Source organism: Borostomias antarcticus (assembly GCF_949987555.1).
Source record: "Borostomias antarcticus genome assembly, chromosome: 25".
In the NCBI taxonomy this organism is placed as follows: Eukaryota; Metazoa; Chordata; class Actinopteri; order Stomiiformes; family Stomiidae; genus Borostomias; species Borostomias antarcticus.
In genome coordinates, this window is record NC_140258.1 from 11,929,299 (window position 1) to 11,944,298 (window position 15,000).

The 15,000-nt window shown below is 48.5% G+C and overlaps 1 protein-coding gene across 1 annotated transcript in view; it reads right to left on the reverse strand.

Moving 5' to 3' along the window:
- The window catches only part of micu1 (mitochondrial calcium uptake 1), a 19,226-nt gene that overhangs the window by 3,860 nt on the left and 366 nt on the right, over positions 1-15,000 (reverse strand). The window contains exons 2-5 of the mRNA XM_084458903.1: positions 11,374-11,541; positions 8,647-8,848; positions 5,364-5,526; positions 2,534-2,577 (exon numbers count right to left, since the gene is read on the reverse strand). Of these exons, the coding sequence (XP_084315029.1) occupies positions 2,534-2,577; positions 5,364-5,526; positions 8,647-8,848; positions 11,374-11,537 (573 nt within the window). The 5' untranslated portion in view covers positions 11,538-11,541. The remainder of the gene's footprint in view (positions 1-2,533; positions 2,578-5,363; positions 5,527-8,646; positions 8,849-11,373; positions 11,542-15,000) is intronic.

The window sequence follows — 15,000 nt, forward strand, 5'->3', positions numbered from 1 at the left end:
TGGTGGGGAGGAGATGTGGAGAAAATGGAGGGATTATTGGTTAAATGGAGGAGAGAGAAGACTGCAAAGCACGAGAGATTAAACAACAGTAAGCAGAACAATGTCAACAACAACATTACGACAACATTACTCTACCGGCTCAGAGGAGAGGAGAGAGAATGAGTGAGAGGGAGGGGAATACAAAGAGAGAGAGAGAGAGAGAGAGAGAGATAGAGGGGGGGAAGACAGGGAGAAAGAAGAGAGAAGAGAGGAGAGAGAGAGACATTCAGACAGAGCGAGGAGAGAGATGTGATTACAAGGACATAATCCATTTAAAAACACAGAAGGATGTCAGTTTATCTATTTAGGCGGAGCGTGGGACTCTATCACCAGATGACGTAAACGCGTAGACAATATGGCTGAGGCTTGAGAAGAGATGAGATACAGTTACACCAACACACAATAGGAACATCGTATAGGCCCTCATACACACACGCACACAAACACACAAACACACACTACAGTACATCAAAACACGATGAGTGTGTCAGAGAGACGAGGTGAGGGCAGCGGAGGTAAGGTGAGGGGGGGGGAGGGGAGGGAGGTTAAAACAAACACTCCCTCCATGCACGGAGGTTAAAGGAACACTTTTTAATATGCTGTGTAGAGCTATTACATCACTCACACACGGCAGAGAGAGAGAGGAGAGAGAGAGGGGGGGGAGGAGAGAGAGGAGGGGAGGAGAGAGGAGGAGGGGAGGAGAGAGAGAGAGAGAGGAGAGAGGAGGGGGGGAGGAGAGAGAGAGAGAGGAGAGAGGAGGGGGGGGAGGAGAGAGGAGGGGGGGAGGAGAGAGAGAGAGAGGAGAGAGGAGGGGGAAGAGAGAGAAGGGGGGGAGGACAGAGGAGGGGGGAGGAGAGAGGTCGTTCAGCCATCCTTCCCAAACCCCGCAGCCCCCCCCCCCCCCCCGCCCGCCGCTGCCATGCCCCGCCCCCGCCCCCCCATACTCCACGCCCCTCTCCGCACCAGCCCCCTGGGACTACCCTGCCCTCAAACTCACCCTCCATTCCCCCAAACCCCGCTGAACCTCTAATGATTAGCACAGAACAGCCTGGACCTTAGAGAGACAGAGATGGCCCTGTTATTATACAGACTAGATGGGGCGCGGAGAGAGGGAGGAGAGAGAAAGAAGAATGGATGAGACAGGAGAGAGAGAGAGAGAGAGAGAGAGGGAGTGAGAGAGAGAGAGAGAGAGAGAGAGAGAGAGAGAGAGAGAGAGAGAGGGAGTGAGAGAGAGAGAGAGAGAGAGAGAGAGAGAGAGAGAGAGAGAGAGAGCAGGGCTCATGCCGTCTGCCGGAGGAGACTAGCCAATGAGGCCCCTGGGAGGACAGGTGGAGAGAGAAGTCTCAACGCCTGGCGATGGCTGGACTCTCTGGGACACTATCACCATACACGGTGTGTGTGTGTGTGTGTGTGTGCATGTATGCGTGTATGTGTGTGTGTGTGTGTGTGTGTGTGTGTGCGTGTGTGTGTGTGTGTGTGTGTGTGTGTGTGTGTGTGTGTGTGCGTGAGGAGATTTGCTTAGTAAATAAGGCGAGCCGAGAGATATGGGTGACATTTACATGAGCCAACGAGAGACATAAATCTGGGACAGTCCAATACTTCCCGGACGGGGGTGGGGGGCAGGGGGGGGGGGGGGGACGGGGCTGGGGGGACGGGGCTGGGGGGGGCAGTGGACGGGGGGGGGGACAGGGGGGGTTACTCTCTGGTTATTACCATCTGTATCACACTGCTCATACTGGAATATTGAGGGTGCAGAATATCTATTTTCTCTTCTACATCTGAACCTGTTCCAGAGCGGGTCAGATAAATCTCTGCTCCCCTCGACAGGAGAGAGAGAGAGAGAGAGAGAGAGAGAGAGAGAGAGACAGCGAGAGAGTAAAGTACAGAGAGATAGAGAGAGTAAAGTACAGAGAGATAGAGAGAGTACAGAGAGACGGGGAGAGATTAAGTACAGAGAGAGAGAAGTAGGTAAAGGTGATGATTGTGCCACTCATCTCCCTTGCTGAGTTTTCTTAAGATTAAAACCTAAGGTTCACACATACACACGCGCACACACACACACACACACACACACACACACACACACACACACCACACACACACACACACACACACACACACACACACACACACACACACACACACACACACCAAGGTTATGCTGTAATTGAAAACACAATCTCCTAGAACTCATAACCATCCAATACCCCTCCAGAGTCCCTCTACTGATCAGAACAGAGATGAAGGAAGAAAGAGACCGTCGGAGATACAGGATGAGAAATTAGATATATCGTTCTGTTGGGATCAGCAGAGCACAGATGGGGGTTTTTCTGAAGAGGAGGAATGAGGTTGATTAAGAAAAGAGCCTCCAGGCAACATTCAAGTGGCCTTAACAATAACAACACTAACCTTTCATAACAACTTAGTATCTTTCCACTCTTTTGTTCCCCTGCCGCGCCCGCCCCACCCTCACACCCACACACCCACTGCTTACCTTGCCATCATAGCGCTTCACCACGAACTGATCAAGACCCAGGTCTGAGAGAGAGAGAGAGAGAGAGAGAGAGAGAGGGAGAGAGAGAGGGAGAGAGAGAGGGAGAGAGAGAGAGAGGGGGGGGAGAGAATGGATAGTTAATGTGTATGAAATCAGACAGACCATATTAGACAGCTTTTACAGTACATTTGTCTCACTGTATGCACATGTGTGTGTGTCTGAGCATGTGTGTGTGTGTGTTTGTGTGTATGAGGCAGTGTGGTGTGTGTATGTGTACTGTATGTGTGTGTGTGTGCACTGTATGTGTGTGTATGTGTGTGTGCGTTACTGTTGATACTACTGTACTATTTGTATGTAGGCCAAATCTGTTTTGAAATACTGCCCGTTATAAGTCCTCATTAGTTAATTGCTGGAGATTAATGACGGCCATTAACAGACCATTTCCATCACCAAAACGCTCCCAAATACAATCTAACATCCTTCATCCTCCATCGCCAGAACCGCTCTAAACCTGGAGTCTGCGGATGATGATGATGAAGATATCCGGTCTGTAGAGCAGGAGAGGACAACGGTTCCCTCTAGTCTCAACGTCAGACCCATGAGAGTTCTCACGCTGCTAGCTTCGCTAACTACCTTACTGCATGCTGCAGATTTCCAGTTTTCGAATCCTGGCAAGTGATTGGTAGCGCCAAAATCCTGGCAGAACCAACCCATTTCTCGATAGGGCGCTCCCACCCATTTTTCAAACCACTCTCATTGTTGTTATGACCTATCAATCATTTTTCAAACCACTCTCATTGTTGCTATGACCTGTCAATCATTTTTCACATCACTTTCATTGTTGCTATGACCTGTCAATCATTTTTCAAGCCACTCTCATTGTTACTATTACCTGTCAATTATTTTTCAAACCACTCTCTCATTGCTGCTATGACCTGTCACTCTTTCAATTTTGACCCCTAGACCCGCCCTCAAAAAACAAGATGGGGTGGCACAGTGTCACAGTCTATTATGTAGCACGCGGAGCAAAGTGATTCAATGTAATATTTGAGTCCAGCCTAGTCCCAGCCCAGCCTAGCCCCAGTCCAGCCTAGTCCCAGTCCAGCCTAGCCCCAGTCCAGCCTAGTCCCAGCCCAGCCTAGTCCCAGCCCAGCCTAGTCCCAGCCCAGCCTAGTCCCAGCCCAGCCTAGTCCCAGTCCAGCCTAGTCCCAGTCCAGCCTAGCCCAGTCCTCACAGCTTAGCATGGCCTAACCCAGCCCAGCCCTCCAGGGCCTCTGATCACATATCTCTCCCTGGCACTAAGCCTGGCAGCTGCTGTAGTTAAAACCTGATCATTAATATACCTGATCATTAATATACCAAATGCTGTGTCAGGAAGAGTCTGAGCAGCAGTAAGAGAGGTGTGAGGGTGAGGAGGGTGAGGATGGGGGAGAGGGATGTGAGGGTGAGGAGGGTGAGGACGGGGGAGAGAGGGGTGAGGAGGGGGGAGAGAGGTGTGAGGGTGAGGGGGGTGAGGATGGGGGAGAGAGATGTGAGGGTGAGGATGGGGGAGAGAGGTGTGAGGGTGAGGAGGGTGAGGATGGGGGAGAGAGGTGTGAGGATGAGGACGGGGGAGAGAGATGTGAGGGTGAGGAGGGTGTGGATGGGGGAGAGAGATGTGAGGGTGAGGAGGGTGAGGAGGGGGGAGAGAGGTGTGAGGGTGAGGGGGGCGAGGATGGGGGAGAGAGGGGTGAGGGTGAGGAGGGTGAGGATGGGGGAGAGAGGTGTGAGGGTGAGGGGGGCGAGGATGGGGGAGAGAGGGGTGAGGGGGTGAGGAGGGGGGAGAGAGGTGTGAGGGTGAGGACGGGGGAGAGAGATGTGAGGGTGAGGAGGGTGAGGATGGGGGAGAGAGATGTGAGGGTGAGGACGGGGGAGAGGGATGTGAGGATGAGGAGGGCGAGGATGGGGGAGAGAGATGTGAGGGTGAGGACGGGGGAGAGGGATGTGAGGATGAGGAGGGCGAGGATGGGGGAGAGAGGTGTGAGGGTGAGGATGGGGGAGAGAGGGGTGAGGAGGGGGGAGAGGGATGTGAGGGTGAGGGGGTGTGGATGGGGGAGAGAGATGAGGGTGAGGAGGGCGAGGATGAGGGAGAGAGGTGTGATCTGCTCTGCTGAGTAGTGATCATAAATCACCAGTAATCTCTCCTGTCCTGAGGAAACACTGAAACACGCACAGCTAAAAAGTTTTATAGCCACAGAACACGCCTGGATACTGGATACAGGACCCCCACAGAGAGAGGAATGGATAGAGGGAGAGAGACACAGAGGAATATGCATATAGACAGAGAGAGGGATACAGAGAAAGACAAGAGCGAGGCAGAGATAGAAAAAAAGATACGTATGCTGTCTATACAGAGAGAGATAAATAGAGAGAAGAGAAGCAGAGAGAGAGAATGATAAAAAAGAGAGAGATGGAAAGGCAGACAGAGAGGAGAGAGAGATGGAGAGAGAGAGAGAGAGAGAGAGAGGGAGAGAGAGAGATGGAGAGAGATGGAGAGAGAGAGAGAGGGAGAGAGATGGAGAGAGAGAGAGAGATGGAGAGAGAGAGATGGAAAGGACGAGAGAGAGAGATGGAGAGAGAGAGAGAGAGATGGAGAGAGAGAGAGAGATGGAGAGAGATGGAGAGAGAGAGAGAGAGGGAGAGAGAGAGAGAGATGGAGAGAGAGATGGAGAGAGGGAGAGAGAGAGAGAGATGGAGAGAGAGATGGAGAGAGGGAGAGAGAGAGAGGGAGAGAGATGGAAAGGACGAGAGAGAGAGAGAGAGAGAGAGGGAGAGAAGGAGATGCGCTCACTCTCGGGCTGCTTCTCGTTGGGGGTGATGGATCGTACGAAGTCCTGCGGCGTCATGTAGACCTCCGCCTCGCCGTGCTCGCTCACGATCTTCAGGGTGGCGAAGTAGCGGAAGATCTTGTCCGGAGTGGAGTAGGCCCTGATCCTGTTCTCATACTCCATGACCTTCACGAGAGAGATGGAGGGAGTTACGCACGGTTACAAAAACAATTAGTACAGTGAGAACACGCACGTACGTACGCACACGGTTCGTTCAGGTAGCAGCTGCTGCAGGGATACCTCTTTTCATTTGCCCAATTCTCAGTCTCTTTCTCTCTCTCTGCTGCTCTCTCAATTCATCTCAATCTCTCTCTCTCTTTCTCACAAGCCATGTTTCCATCCACTTGTCAATCGAATTGTGAGGATCGCTTAAAATATGAATGTGAATAAAGCCGGTGAACGTGCGTTTCCATCTAGAGCTTTAAATCGGATAAAGCATTTATCACAAAAGACTTTTATCGAACGAGAGAAAATCCGATGAGATCGACAGTACAAAGTTTTTGTCGATTTTCATGATTTTTAATCGAATTTTACTGTTTCCATAAGGCATTTTTAATTCGATATAACTTAATTCGCATAAAATGTGTGGATGGAAACATGGCTAGTGAGGAGAGACGGGAGCAGAACCTCTAGATGTGTTCTCAGTCTCTTTCTCTCTCTCTGCTGCTCTCTCAATTCATCTCAATCTCTCTCTCTTTCTCACAGTCTCAAAGTGACAGTTCAGATTCCCTCTCCGTCATGTTTTAAGCTGCTGAGATCTAGTGGCCATCGTCCCCCTCTCCTCCTCCCCTCCCCTCTCTGCTGCTACCTATGACACCTGCTACCTGTCCCCTTGAAACTGTCCCCTTGAAACTGTCCCCTATGACACCTGCTACCTGTTCCCTTGATACTGTCCCCTTGAAACTGTCCCCTATGACACCTGCTACCTGTCCCCTTGAAACTGTCCCCACTGCTCTTCTGAAAACAGGTCTTTCACACAACCGGTCCCAGTATCCTCTCCATCATTAACAGCTCCCTGGCAACTGTTACCGTCCCAACCTGCTTTAAACACACAGCGGTCCAGCCCCTATTGAAACAAACAAACCTAGACCCCACCCAGCTCAGAAATTACAGGCTGATCTCCAAGCTCCCATTTCTGTCAAAGATCCTTGAAAAGGTGGTTCTCTGCCAATTATCTCCCTACCTGCACCCTAACATCTTCGATAAATTTCAGTCAGGTTTTAGGGCTGGCCATAGCACAGAATCTGCCCTCCTCAAAGTGAGTAATGACCTCCTCCTCGCCACTGACAACCGTGACTGCTTTGTCTTGATGCTGCTTGACCTCAGCGCAGCGTTCAACACTATAGATCACATCCTGACAGATCGTCTCCGACACGGCGTTGGTGTCAGTGGCTCGGCTTTAACCTGGTTCTCCTCCTAACTCAGCAATAGAAGCTTCTCCGTCAACATCGTGACCTGCTCCTCCCCCTCTGCCTCCCTCTCCTGAGGGGTCCCACAAGGGTCCATCCTTGGACCCATTCTGTTCTTTCTGTACATGCTGCCCCTTGGTTTAATCATTCAGAAGTACAACATTTTCAACATTTCACTGTTATGCAGACGACACACAACTCTATCTCCCCCTGAAATCCAATGACCAGTCCAAACTTGACGGTCTCATGTCCTGCCTTGAAGACTAAGTGTTGGATGGCTCAAAACTTCTTACAACTTAACGAAAATAAATGTGAAATTATCCTCTTCGGCCCCCCAAATTATGTCACTATGATCAACAACAGCCTAGGCAACCTGTCCGCCCTTGTCAAGCCCTACGTTAAAGACCTAGGTGTAATCTTTGACTCCCAATTTAAGTTTGACAGGCAGGTGAATGCAGTGGTGAAGGCATGCTTATTTCAGCTACGCACCGTTGTATGAAAGTATTTTTATATTTGGTTTAAAAATAAGAGCACGCAAGTGGTCGATTCAAGCTGGTTTCAAACAAAGACAATAGATTTATTCTGAAATACGTTTTGCAAAAGCGGTCTCTCACACAGGAAGTGTTTCCAGAGTCAGAGCAAGGATACTGAGTCAGGGATCAACTCTTATAGGACGGTACAGAGGATGTGAGTGACGTCACAGACCAAACGCTCTTGATAAACAGAGATTCTGTGGGAACGGGGTTAAATCCTGGTTTCCACAAACGTTGTAAAACAATAAACTCAGAGAACTCAGAAAACATCAATCAAGTAGGAAAACAGAAAAAACAAATTGGATGGGACACATGGGTGATACTTGAATTTCATGAACAGTTGCTCGGCTCAAAGCCCTTCTCTCCTCTCCAGATCTTCAGAGGGTTAACCACACCTTTATTTCCTCCCGATTAGACTACTGCAACTCTCTCTATAAAGGGATCAGTCAGTCATCCCTGTCTCACCTGCAGCTCGTCCAAAATGCTGCTGCTAGACTGTTCACAGGCACCCGGAAGAGAGACCATATCACACCTGTCCTTGCCTCGCTACACAGCTTCCAGTACGGTACAGAGTAGATTTTAAGGTTCTCTTGTTTGTTTTTAAAGCCCTACATGGAAAGGCCCCCTTCTACATCTTAGACCTCCTATTCCCCTTCTCCAACATCAGGTCCCTCAGATCAGCCAATCAGGGGCTCCTGGTGGTCCGGGGGTCTAATCGCAAATTTAGGGGGGGGGGGGGGGCGCCTTTGCTGTCGCAGCCCCTAAACTGTGGAACAGCACCCCCCCCTCCATCAGATCTGCCCCCTAGACTCATTTAAATCTAGGCTCAAAACCTAGATTCTTTCTACTTCTACTTCCACTTCTATTCTTTAGCGTTTCCCGATTCACCCTGACTTGTTCCTTGTTTGTTGTCCTGTGTCTACTTGTATAACTGTGATGCCGACTGTTGTCTATTATTATTGTGTATTATTATTGTGTATTTCATATTTTATAGCACTCATGTTTAAATGTGCTATATAAATAAATGTGACTTTATTGACTATTGATTGCTCTTCTCCCACAAGCCCATTAAGATCCCTGACCACACACCCAAACAATCATATATATGATTTATATGGTTCTATACATTTATGACTGGGCATTTGCATGTTGATTAGTTTCCTACCACTTCATAAAGCACCCTGTCAGAATGCATGACTCAGTCTTATTGGACATTGATTAGGATGGCAGCGACAACCCACGCCGGTTGATCAATAGACTGGCTAACTGATTGAACAGCTGACTTTTTATAGTTTATTGATTACCTTGCGGTCACGGAAACCTGAGCGTGGTTTTTTTTTCTTCCCCTCTCCGCCGCCGCCCCCCTCCTCCCCCTCCTCTCCTCCGCTAGCCTCCACGGAGCTCTCCGACCCCGCCTCAGACCCCGCCTCCTCCTTCGCAAACTCCGCCTCCTCTGGCTCGGGCCGCTCGGCGTGTCTGACGGAGGGGCCGGCGTCGGCATGCGCTCTGGATGTAAACAACAGACAAATAAACAACAACAAGCTTTGGACGTTAAGAACAAAACAACAGGGCTGAGATATGTGCACACGTGTTTGTGTGTGTGTGTGTGTGTGTGGTGTGTGTGTGTGTGTGTGTGTGTGTGTATAGGCCTTGACACACCGGGCCGATAATCGGCTGTCATGACCGTCTGTGAGTGTCATTAGTGTCGGTGGCCCGAGGTTAGGTTAATTCCTGCCCCTAGTATATTAGGCTATATGAGCTGTTACTGTAGCCAGGGGACTGGACCAAGTCCATAGGCTCCATTTCTCCTAGTATTATTACATTACAGTAGGCTAGAACAGAAATAGGGCCTATAAGACCTGGACTGAGCACTTGGACTTGGTCCCCAGGTGCCATGAACGATGGCCGCCCACTGCTCCTGGCTGTCCCTGGAGGAGGACGGCTTGGATGGGAGGAACGCAGGGAACAATTTCCACCGGCGACGCCTGAAAAAATCGTGTGTGTGCTGTGTCGACGCTCACACAAATTGTGTGTGTGTCACCTGTGGCCGAATAAAGACCCACCTTCGGGTCCTGTAATTATTATTATTATTATTATAGCATGTAGGCTACAGTAACAGCTCATACAGCCTAATATACTAGGGGCAGGAATTAACCTAATACGTTAGGCTATAGAAATATATGGATTCAGAGATCGCCAGCGATGAAGACAAGTCAATTCCACAGTAACCATCACTTAGTCTACAGCTGAACGGAGAAATACCAGCTGAATTTCAATCACGCTCCTGGTAAAGATGATTCTGGCATGTTTCTCTTGAAAGCTGTGAGATCAGTTGATCAGACGTTCCTCCGCTCACACACCTCCTCTCTGTACCTTTTTAGTTTGATTGACGTACAAAATGCCGTCGTTTTGACTCACGCAGGAAAGAGGCTCTCATATATTTAAATCCCGTTTCAAGGAGCGTTGAAATCTAGTCCCAAATCCCTAGCTCTACAAAATTACTTTGGATTTGAAAGCTTTATTTATACTCAGGTGAGCTCTGAGGTGAAGCCACCTCATTTGCAGAGCTGCTGAGCGTACAACAAAATAGAACAAAACAATGTACAGTGCACTTAGTTAAAAACAGTTACAACATGAATCATAAAGAAATGAAATAGGGCATTTAAATTCCATAAGGGAAGGAAGAACTTCCAGCTTTAACTTGGACTGAATGTCATTCCAGGACTTTGGGGCTGCATAAGTAAATGCTGTCCTGCCAAGTCCTGTTCTAGTCCGTGGAACTTTAAGTGTGATCCAGTCACTAGAACGTGTTTGATGGGAGGGAGTACGCTAGCCGATTTCCACTCAAGAGGAAGCGTACCAGAGGCTACAGAGATATTAAAGATGTAGGTCAACTGCTCCACCATAACTGGAGCAGCCATTTTGATAAAGTAAGCCTCCAGGTCATCATCACCAGTGGAACACTTATTGTCTAATGATATTACTGCATGATAAACCTCATCAAGTGTAAATGGGATGAGAGAAAAATTAGGATGAGGCGACATTTGACCCTGACTATCAGTTGCAGCAGCTGACAGAGACCCAGTTATATTTCTGTCAAAAAGATGTCCTGCCTCAGCAAAATGCTGGTTAAATGACTGACAGATGTCATTCTTATCAGAGATCTCGTGGTTGTTGATTATAATCTGTGTGGGGAGGGAATAAGAGGATTTGTTTTTGTTTACATTTACTGCACTCCAGAATTTAGCAGGATTAGAATATGCATTAGTAACTAGATCAAGGTAATTATCTGTTTTTGCTTTTCTTACAGCATTTGTACACTTGTTCCTAATCTGAGGAAAAGCAAGCCAGTGTGGAGTCACCAGAGCGCCTAACACAAGACCAGGCCGATCTCCTTTCCCTAAACAACTGAGATAACTCAGGGCTAAACCATGGTGTGTCCTTAATGCAAACCCTCTCGAATGGAGCGTGTTTATTTACAACTGTATTAAATGAGCCTATAAGTGAGTTCAAGGCTACCAGCAAACAGAGTTTGACACAGTGATTGACAACACAACAAATAGTCCTACTTAATTCCCTTTTTTGATGATACAGACTACTGCTGGTATAGAGTTATTTGATCTTACGCTGGCGCAGAATGTAATGTGCTAGTTCTGTTGGCTGTAGTCAGGGTGGTGTGTTCTTGCTAAGTTTTTTCCCCCGACACTAGGGGACAAAGACAACGCAGCCCTTTGTCGCGGCTAGTTCTTTGATGTCGGATTGGTGTGTCTGGACCTTATGGTGTGTGTGGTGTGTGTATGCAGGGCTGAAAATTAACACCTGCCACCGGCCAAATGCAGGTAAAATTTCCAATTGGCGACTAGATTTCGGAAGGCTATCTGAAAAATATACTGTATATACTTGGCCGGTAGATTTTTTCATCTACAGTCCCCTCGGCAGGTGACTCACCGTGAGCCAAAAAGTTAATTTTCACCCCTGTGTGTATGTATGGAGATGGGAGGGGAGGGGATAGAGATGAAGAGAGACCATACCTGGTCCAGAGCAGGCCGCCGCTGGCCGACGCCCCGGCCACGCCCACCAGAGCGGCCAGCATCAGCCTCCGCCGACCAGGACCCCTGACGACATCCCCATGGTAACGGCGTGACAACTGCACCAGTCCCACAGAGGCGGCAGTCAACGCCCGCAAACGGAACATGATGCTGAGGAAGAGCAGGAGGAGGAGGAGGAGGAGGAGGAGGGGGGAGAGCGAGGGAGGGAGAGAGCGAAGGAGGAAGGAGAGAGAGAGAGGTAGAGACAGAGAGATATTAGACAATTAACTAGTATCTTCACGAGGATGCAGCTCATTGTTTTCAAGCTGGTCTGAAAGCCTGCAGGCTATAGACACAAAACCTTCCTCGCCGTAGCTCAACAGTTTGTGACGACGGTACAAAATGATTCATACAAAATCAATCCAGTAATCCAAAGACTACCAGTCCCATCCAAGAGAGTCCTAGCCATCTCCTCAGGTGTATTAACCTGATCCTGTTCCACATTCTGTTTGGAAATGAAGTCAGATCATCTGGACAGACTGCCTGAATTTACCTAAACAGACAAAAAGACACAAGACAGGACAGACAGGTAGACAGAGCTCCTTTGGGAGACCCACGTCTCCTCCTCTCTCCCCGGCCAACAGCCTCTGCTCCTGGGGAGGGATTGTAGAACAGCCCCTCTCAAATAATATTAACAACCTTCTAAAGAAGCGACACTTAACAACAGTTTACCTCTGGGGAATCTGGGACGCCTATACTGCAGACCAACCCTGCTCCTCCTCCTCCTCCAAGTCCTCCCCCCTCCTCCTTCTCCTCCTCCTCGGCCCCTTCAACTCTTCAGCCTATTACCTCTCCTCCTCCCTCTCCCTCCATATGTCCCTCCCCTTCCCCCTATCACAGAGCTGCAGGACTCATCCAAGCACATTAGCCGAGGAACGAGAGACAGACCCCTACACGACCACAAACAAGCTCCCATTCATGCTGCTAATCCTCAAACCTCATTTCAACAAGCCTGCCTTTTAATTCTCCAGTGTCATGGACAGACCATTCACAATTAAGGCAGAGGGCTGCTGCTGTGGCTTCTGCAGTGGCTGCTGCTGTGTGTGTGTGTGTGTGTGTGTGTGTGTGTGTGTGTGTGTGTGTATGTGTGATTTCTCGCTGAAGGATGGAGGCTACTCTGTGGAGGTCAGGGGTCAGCCACCTGTCAATATTCCATTAATGATCCTGAACTCCCCTTGTTACTCTGCATCAGCAGAAAAAAAACTCTACGTGGCATAATTATGTTAATTAGATCTGTGACGGCCTGAGAGACTGATAGACTGAGTCTCTGGAGGTAAGTGGGACCTCTCTCTCTTGTCTTGTCTCTCTGTCTGTCTCATGGGAAGACCACTTAGGGGAAGACCACTTTAGTGTGCCCACCATCCCTTGACGGAAGCCTCATTAATGTGACCATTTTCTTACAAGGTGAGTGAGAGGACCGCTTGCGTTTAGACAGCGCAGTTGTTAACCAGGACTGTCACAATCGCCAGGACTGCATCTGTCAGAAGAAACAGCATGAAACCCACCAAGAACCCGGGTCTCAGCAATAGAGAGCCAAGTGAGTTGTTGTCATGATGTAATCCCATAATGCAGTTGGGGGTAAAGTGTAGTTCCTTGCAGAAAAAATACATTCATTTTTCCCCCATAAGGAATTTCAACAATGAACAAAATAAGGTGATAAACACACAGGCTTGATGTTTTGTTTCATGAGTTAATCTCTTTCCGTCAGGAGGGCGGTCATAGATGTTCAAGCTGTAATACTTCCAGATGACTGACATCTAGGGGCGGCTGTAGCTCAGTTGGTAGAGTGGGTCGTTCAATGATCGAAGGGTCAGTGGTTCGAATCCCAGCTCCGACTGTCCACATGTCGAAGTGTCCTTGAGCAAGACACCTAACCCCAAATTGCTCCCAATGAGCAGGTTAGCGCCTTGCATGGCAGCTACCGCCATTGGTGTGTGAATGTATGTGAATGGGTGAATGAGAGGCCATTGTAAAGCGCTTTGAGTGCCGCTAAGGTGGAAAAGCGCTATATAAGTGCAGTCCATTTACCATTTAACTAACTAGTTGCTAACTGTACAAAGAATAGAACGACTATAAACACCTAGGGAGTTGACAAATTCTGCACCGGTTCTAGTCTCAACACCAGACCCATGAGAGTTCTTTCGCTGATGCACTATATAAGCTACGCTAACTGCTTTACTGCATGCTGCAGATCTCTCTATGGGTCTGGGACCCTTCATGCAAAAATCTGGCGCTCATAGATATGCCCCGCCCATCTCACCTGGGCTAGCGTTTCTCATTTGCTGCTACGACCTGTCACTCTTTCACTATTTGACCCATCGATACGCCCTCAGAACGCCAGCTTGGGCTGCAAAGTGGCACAGACTCTATTATGTAGTATACAGACTCTATTATGTAGTAAGCAGACTCTATTATGTAGTATACAGACTCTATTATGTAGTATACAGACTCTATTATGTAGTATACAGACTCTATTATGTAGTATACAGACTCTATTATGTAGTATCCGGAGCGGATTCAACATGATATTTAAGTCGAGAGATAATATTATCTCGTCAGATACGCTGCTGCTGCTGGGGAATAGAGGATCAGGATTAGATACCACACCATGTTGGCAGCCTGTCAACTAAAGAGAGCAAATCGCACCTGGGCTTAGAGAACATATTCTAAGAGGAAGTTTATCTATTTTTAAAGAGAGATTACACTTCGAGACCCACGGTTGGGAGCTCTGCAATACTGCATTGTGGGGGAAATGGGATTTTCCACCGCCGGGACTCACTAGATGTCTCCTCCTCCTCCTCCACCTTTATCATTCTCCTCTTCTATTCAACTCCTTCTACACCTCATCCTCTCCCCTCCTCCTCTCTCCTCCCCCAGGCTCCCCCAGAACTTTCGTATCAAGCTAGAACGGCCATCTGGGGAGCATGGAGTTATCATCCTCTTTGAGAAGCTCTTCCACTTTACTTTCTCAGGCAGTACCCCTCATAGGGTACCAGCTCCACAGCATTCAGAGAACAGCACACGCTGGTGATCGGTCACACTGAAGCGGAGAGGCGCAAACTCCTTCTGCAACTGTCCTCAAACGAAAGGCAGCTGCGTTGGATAACTGCGTTGCAGGACATAAAATCCCTTTTTCATATGTGAGTAATACTACACTTAGTGGTGTAGTGGAGGGTATACGGAGGTATATGGAGTATTTCCACTTCTCTATCCATGGACCCACAGTATACCCACTTATTTAAACACCACTAATGTAAAAACTAACATTTCGGCTACAGTATACCCACTTCTTTAATCAGAGTATACCCACTTTACTCACCACTACATCCCTGTATACACTGTTAGTCGAAGCTGACAGGTTACACTCTTATTATGTGAGTCTTAGTGTGTGAGTCTTATTATCATCTTAGTGTGTGAGTCTTATTATTGGCTTAAAAGGAGTATGATGAGACCACTACCTCTGTGATTGACGCTGTTGATCAATGATTCCTCATTGTTGAGACGCTAGCTCCACCCACCCCTTCGCCGTGTGGATACGCTGGTTCACAAAACGTGCAGACCCAAACAAGA